General features: G+C 36.7%; 1 protein-coding gene across 1 annotated transcript; it reads left to right on the plus strand.

The window, feature by feature from the left end:
- The first annotated feature begins 2,218 nt into the window (after window positions 1-2,218).
- Window positions 2,219-7,550, plus strand: LOC144638442 (uncharacterized). Its single transcript, XM_078497640.1, has one exon. The coding sequence runs from the start codon at window positions 4,462-4,464 to the stop codon at window positions 5,356-5,358; it is 897 nt and encodes a 298-aa protein (XP_078353766.1). The 5' UTR covers window positions 2,219-4,461; the 3' UTR covers window positions 5,359-7,550.
- The last annotated feature ends 214 nt before the right edge of the window (window positions 7,551-7,764 follow it).

Consider the following 7,764-nt stretch of genomic DNA (forward strand, 5'->3'; position numbering starts at 1 on the left):
AGTTGTTTCCGCGCGTCTTCAAAATATCCATATTTATAGCCGTTAAGGTTGTACCTTCCTTTAGATGTTCAATGATGTTTCTCATAAGTTGAGTTACCTACCACTAATTTCAGAACAGTTTAGAGCAAAAATCTGCGAACTCCCCGTGAAATCACTCCTTTAAGCTTGTGGTAACGCCTAGCGAAAACCAGCCTTTAAAAGAACCACAAATACATTATTGAGTAATGTCAGAAACCCATAAGGGTTGAACCCTTATGGGTTTATGGTAATGTAAGTAAAAGTGTAGCAAACAGACAAACTCCTTTGATATTTACAAGTTAAATTTTAATTTCAAACATCAAAAGATGTAAGAGGCATAATAATTAGAAGGGTTTAGCTAAAGTAAATTCTTTGATGGTACTGAATAAAATTTATAAAGAGCTGAAAAAATTAATGACTTCACTTATAGCATTCCTTTAATAAATATTAGTAGCGACTAAACATGTTCTGGGAAATCCTCGAATCTGATTGGTTCTTCCGTTATATTTTATTCACTAATAAAACATAATCGCTCGTTGCTCTTTAAAGGGAAAATAATTTCGTGATTTTTGCTCTAAAAATACATAGAATTGTAGCTTCAAGTTTTGGACTGCAATCCTTTAGAATTTCTACTGAAAAAAATAGACTACGAGCCCTCGGCTGCGCCTCGTTGACTGTTCGCGCTCACAGAAAACTTCGGGTTCGTGGTCTTATTGTTTGAGAGAAAAATAAGAAGGCATTTGTTTATGCGCCAACCACCATAAGGTCAATAAAGTGTTACCAAAAATGAGTATCTTTATAAGTCAGTTGAGAGTTTATTCAGTTGCCTTTAAACTAGCCAGTCAGTTCATATTTCGTTGCTTGATGGCTAAAATTTAGTGAGGCTAACCCATTGAGGACCATAAAGATCATTTTTGAAGTAATCGCCATTTAACATCTAATAATGGAAATTGTACACAAGCATGCTGAGAACGCAGCCTTAGAATCAACCTCCCATTTAATTTGAAAATTCGATTCGAAATTCAAAGGTCTTCAAGGGTTCGAAACTAAGATCTTGAAGTTAAATTTTACTACTAAAAGACGTTTCATTACAGTGTCATATGAAGGATAATTTTGTAACTGACAAGATAATTGAGTCTTTCTGGAATCTTTTTATGATCATGACATAACCTGCGTTTCTGTTGAAATCGAGATAACTTCAACGTATTTTAGCAATCGAAAGGGCAAATTTTCCAATATCGTTGAAATTTTTCTGTCTTTTTCTATTTGATCAGTGTATAAAAATAATAAAAAAAGATCTTCTTAGATCTTTAGTGGATTTCTTTAAGTTCAACTTAAATGCATCTTCAACTTTTTCTCGGCTAATTTACTCGATATACGATTAGGTTTCATGTTTTTCAGACAAAAAAAATTGAAGCAAAAACAATAAATTTTAGGGATTAAGCGAGCATATGTTGAAGCACTACCGTAAAAACTAAATAAATTTCTTATTAGTTTGGTTTCTAACCAGACTTCTTCCCGGGATCATAAAAAATAACTCCAGGATTCTTTGTTGCGGCGTGTTTGATCTCATAATATTCTAAACGTCTTTTCGTTTTTATTATAATTATTATTTTTTGTCTTAACCAGCTAAGTTGCACAAGATAACGTTCAGTATAAACTGAAAAAGCTAATAATCACATATCACCTAAACCCGCTGGGGTTTTTCTTGGCGAAAATAGTGCTCTCTATTAACATCATAAAAGGATCACTCTTAAAATACCTTTTAATTTAAAAATAAAAAACCCAATCAATTATTTCATATCAACTCCTTTTTCTTATCTTTTCTTAACCTTCTGTTCATCATTGACTAGATAGTTCTTTCAAAGGGTGTTGGTTTAATAATATTCTTAAATTATTGAGCTAATAAAAGAAAGATATGCTTGTTTATTTACAAAAAAGCCAAGTTAATGTTTATTTACTGAATTTTTAAAGCATTTTACTGGGTTCCCTGTCAATAAGAGAACTTTAACTGGATTTTTGGAACATTAACAAGCATATATTTCTTATATTAGCTCAATAATTTAGGAATATTATTAAACCAACACCCTTTTTAAAGAACTATCTAGTCAATGATGAACAGAAGGTTAAAGAAAAGGATAAGAAAGGGAGTTGATATGGAATAATTGATTGGGTTTTTTATTTTTAAATTAAGAGGCATTTTAAGCTAATACAAGAAAGATATGCTTGTTAATTTACAAGAAAGCCAAGTTAATGTTTATTTATTGAACTGTTAAAGCATTTTACTGGGTTTTCTGTCAATAAGAGAACTTTAAATGGCTTTCTTGGAACATTACTGCTGTCAGCTGTTTGTTAAATGTTTGATATAAAACTTTTCAGTATCATGATTACCTCTTGATCACCTCCTGAAGAGAAACAGAGTAAAATTTTGACTAAATTCGACAGTTTATATAAAATTTCACTGGGACTGAATAATTGCGCAAACAAACCGCACTCCAGGAAAGTTCTGCTCAATAGCTTTCATTTGAATGGTCACACTTTTAATAAAATTTCAATCATAAACCTAAAACTTGGAAACACCTTGTACATCATAATACTAGACAGTTCCACATGAAAATACTACTAAATAGCTTTCACTTAAATGGCCACACGCTACGATTTTTTTCCCCAGACATGAAAAGTTTATAGACCCCCATTGTATAGCTAAAACAGTAGCGCATGTAAGTACTGCTCAATAGCTTTCATTTGAATGGTGCACTTTCAATACAATTTAACCCATAAGCCTAAACGCTATAAAAGTTAAAGCCTCTCGGCAGTCAATTATCGTTTAATAAAGAACCATAAGAAAAATTTCGGCAAAATTAAAAGCAATCCGCCGCGAATCGTGAACGTAGAATTTCGTTCCGAAGATTTCCATTTTGTTTGGTTAGTTTCAAATTTTAAAAACATTCTGACGATTTATTATATAGATAACGTAAAGTTTTCTTTTCTTTTTTTGTTCTTGAATGGAGAATGTCGCAAAATATACAGAGGCGAATAAACGAATCAGTATTCTTTGAAAATTCTTTTTCTGCTTTTCTCACAAATACAGTCTTTTCTAACTCTCTCTTTTTTTTTTCATTGTTTTATGTGGCAGCGATTCTCAGTTCTAGTAATGTTTAAGGCTCTATCTATCTCGTTCACTAAGTAGGTCTGTTAAAGTTAATTATCGCAAATTAGAGAAACTATTTCACAAGCCTTCGCTTTCCAAAACACCTGCGTTTAAATAAACACGGCGTTTCGCAGATAAGAGTGAAGTTTCCCCTGTAAACATTAAACAAAAAGTTGCGATATACGTTTAATCACAATGTTGGAAATAATCAACAAAAACAGAATAGTTCTCGTGTCTGATAGAACCGTTTTTGGTAGCCCTTTTCATTTTAATGAGGTTGAAAGTTCGCTTTTATCTTCCATTGTCATGTAAAAGTTTGTTTTACTGAAGAAAGCCATGAACTAAACATACTGAATGAATAATTTATTTGAGCCAAATATATTCCCCTTTGATGAGGTCTATTGTTGTTGTAAAGTAAACCCGTTGAGTGTTTGTTGTGTAAATAGTTTCAAATCTGACGTTTTGGTTCTTTGGGTAATTTCTGCGTTTTAAAAGATCGCACTAGAAAAAAAAACAAGAGTTTCCTTGAGTCAAATGTTAGAAGAAAGTGCTTTTTCCGTGCTCGCCCACAATAAAGGCTTCATTTGTTTTGTGTAGTGTTCTAAAGAGCCTTTAGCGCCACCGCTAAAATGAGATGTATTGTTTCTTAAAGCTGGATTACATTAATTATGCAATAGTCTGCCGTTGATGAGATACCATGCAAAGAAAAACAACGAACCAGGTGGGGCAGTTAACGATTTTATGAACTGGAACGTTTAGTAGTTCGATTGAACAAGAGGCCTGTTTTAAAATATAACTAAAAATTTCGTTTATTTAGAAAGAGAATTCACAGGATTTTGGCACGCGTTCTCAGCGAAAACATAAAACAAACAGCTAAAATTGCCCCGACATAAAATGAACAAGTTTGTTACACAAACTCCCGCCACTTGAACTCACATTAAACATTAATTAAACACAAAAGAGGCTTTTGTTTTATGTCTCGGCATAAAAGCGTGGCTTTATGTTCTTATAGCCAGTGATATGAAGGTGGTTTTCTAAGCATCTATCTAATGCTCGACAGGCAGGGAGCTTAAGTCACATGCTAAGCTAATTGAAGCGAATTTAGATAAGAAATTGCCCTCCTACCGCGAGGAAAAGAAGTAATTTAACGAAGTTTTCCTTCAACGAGACACTTGAAAGGAGAAGTTATTTAAAGAGCAAGTCGAGTGGAAAGTTACATCAGTCCATCGCCCTTGCCAGTGAGAAACCCGAGTGAAAAGAAGATTTTCTTGGAAGAGCGCCATCGCCTTATTATGTCAAGTCCCACCGAGAACCACGTTAAACGTCCAATGAATGCGTTCATGATTTGGTCCAGCCGTAAGAGGCGGGAATTAGCGCGTGAAAATCCTAGACTACACAACTCACAGATAAGCAAGATTCTTGGCTCGGAGTGGAGGAAACTTAGCGAGGAAGAAAAGCAGAAGTTTTTCGCGCAAGCTAAGCTGCTGAACGAGCTACACATGATCGAGCATCCAGATTACAAGTATCGGCCGAAGAGACGCGCTAAGAAAAAATACTTGAAGCACAACCCCACGGTTAACCATGGTCATTTTCCGTGTGGTTTTCATCGGTCTCTTTCTCCGCCGCAAGAACACGAGCAAGAGAGAGACACCGCGCAACAGTTGGACGGAAATGAAGTTTTGAAAGGAACCGAAGTTTCTATTAAGAAAGAAAAGAATGAACACGCAAATCAAACTTGTCGAGCCGCCTCCGAAATTTTTGCCGCCAAAGAACAAGCGCCGACCGATTTCGATGAGTTCTCTTTGCAATCGAGGGCTTCACCTTTTGCATTATCGCCAAGATCTGAAACCACCAAAAGTTTAAGCGCGCAAGAAAATGTGCATCGTAGAAGATTCAAGGAGGAATTTCGCGTCCGTGATGAACGCATGGCTTTATCAAGAACCGGGATTCCGCCTTGCCATTCATCTGGTTTTCACTTGACGCCATTTCAGCCTCAATGCCACTACTTGCCGAGTCAATTCTCTGGCGAGAGAGAAACGGTACAGATTCTACCCTACTCTACTACAAGGTGCAATTGTTGTCCACCTGAAGGCATAACAGGCGAAGAAGAATTTTCACTCTCTCACGGGTCGCCCTACGTTTTTGTTAACCCGCCTACAAATCAATACTTCTACGGAACCAGATGGTAAAAATGCAGAAACTACAAGAAAACTTCTAGCGAACTCTTGATCAAAAGAGACATTTAAACTATATTTTACATTTCTTGTTAGCGGGGTTTCTTTGTTTTTTTCCTTTCAAAACAACACCATTGTGAACATTTTTATTCAGTTTAATTACAAAAACTGACTTTCGCCCATGGTTGTTTTGCGTGTTGCTAATTGAGGATTACTTAACGCTGCTTTCATAGATCTACTTTGTGGCGAAATTCTTTATCCTTGAAATACCATGTCGTTTTCACTAAGAACTATAATTTTAAAATAAATGCGTGCGCGCTTGATTAAGTCCTTGCATAGAACGTTCATGAAACACAATTTGTAACATGTATTTGCACTTACTAAATGGAAAATTACGACAATGGAATATCTGATGGCTATCTCGAGAACAATAGCTGCTCGGTAAATATAGCGTTTTCAGTGAAGAAAAAAAAAACAAATATAAGGACATCAACCAACATTAGCACTAATGATTGCGAAATATCAAAAGCGAGTTGTAAGTTCTGCTATGAGCCTTAGGCAATGTTCATCAACCATTGTTAATATATTATATGCTTGATGTATGATGCCTTAACGGGGTCTATTGTATTTTCTATTGTTTTCAACCAAATAGAGCACATAAACACATGTAAATAAACATACACTGTGGAGAGAGTCTCGAGTTTATTTTCAATACGAACACTGCAACATGCAATGGAAACAGGTTTTCGCGACAATCTTGGGCGTAAGATAGTTTTTCCAAACTACTTCTAGTCTTCTAAATCGTTTAATTTTGTCATCGTGAAGTAAGAATTAACATAGAATAGATGTTTACTTAAATTTTGCCTAAACCAACGCGATCGTTTTAAATACCGTCGTTAAATAATGCCGTTTGTGAAGTAAATACTTCCCTCGACGAAGATTTTACCATAGAACCAAACGCACTGAATACAATACAACAGAACACACAAGAAAGACTCGATGCAGTCTTTACACTATAAAACACAAGCAGGTGGCAGGCGAGTTAATTAAAAGCCGAAAACAGTCCAATTGTTTCGTCATTTCTTTTGTTTTTTCTTGTATTATAACGAGCGCGTGGCTATAGTATTCAAGATAAAAGCGTGTGGAGTTTGGAGAGAGGGACTTACAATGCACGCGCTCGCACGCTTCACCGCGGTCAAATGACAGACAAAAAAGAAAAAGTACTTCAAAGATAGGCTTATTCTCGTTGTAATAACCTGTGAAACTCACCAGTGACGTATCCAAAGAACGACCAAGACAACAAAGAACCTCAAAACAATATAGAGCGGGAAAACAATAGCTCCAAAACAAAGAAAAATTTCACAGTTTCTTACACCGGGGTAAATCACCATATAAAATGCAGGGGAATAGAAAAGCGCGCGAGGTCTAAAAATAGGATGCAATGAATATAACCTCCACAAGGCTCAGAAACATCAGTGTGCTCTGAGATAGCCTGCATGGCCACATGGCCGGCGTCCAAAGGGAAAGGAGAAGGGGAGTTCAAGATCGAAGCGCCAGGCGCTCTCTCCTCGCACCTCTCGCGCTTCGCGCTCGAACTCCCCTTCAGTTTCCTTCCCCTTTGAACGCGGGCTAGCTCTGAGAGAAATAGAAGGAATCTAGGCGAAGTTTTCGTTTTATGAAAGTGTTTTAGGAAAACCGGCTGCTTTAGAAAGTGCTTTAAAAAAAATTGTCCGCCATTTCGGTTTGTTTGTCTGAGTCTTGTCCGAGTCGTGACGTCACTAGCGCGCTTCGCTTTTGCAACCACGCCTAAGCACAAACCCATGACCTTAGACCACCTTAGACGAGAGAAATTTGTAGAGTTTATCTGTCTCGAATTTACATCAAGACTGCAAAGTTCATCATATCCGTCTTGACAGATTATACCGGTCTTCAAAAATGACGGTCGATTATAGAAAAACTATAAGATTGTAGAAAAACTTGTCAAGAGTATGCAATTCACTTCCCCAGTTTTTAATGTTGGTTCGTTTATCATTGGCGCTTTTCAAAGAAACTTTTTCGGGGCCTCGGCTCCATGCCTCTCAAGCATTGTGGTATAGGTTGGGTCACACAGCGGTCAAACACAAAAATTACGTCACCTCCGGTTTTCGGCGCGTCGAACTTTCTTAGAATTTGACTCGAAAGTGTGCAAACTTTTGTAGGAAATATTTGCGTTCGACGAAGGAGAACGCATACTAATCGCGTCGTTTGCCCGACGTCAGTCCCGCGGGTTCTATGGTTCAGTCCCGCGGGTATCGATCACCTGATGCCGTAACCGTTTGAGACTTTTTGGACTGCTACAAGTGACCTCGACCTCATGCAGAGGGCCTCAATCTCATGCATATCAAAATGGCATCGAATTTGCATTTTTTGTGTAAACAAAAT

Source organism: Oculina patagonica, chromosome 14, assembly GCF_052425735.1.
Source record: "Oculina patagonica isolate OP01 chromosome 14, crgOcupat, whole genome shotgun sequence".
Classification (NCBI taxonomy): Eukaryota; Metazoa; Cnidaria; class Anthozoa; order Scleractinia; family Oculinidae; genus Oculina; species Oculina patagonica.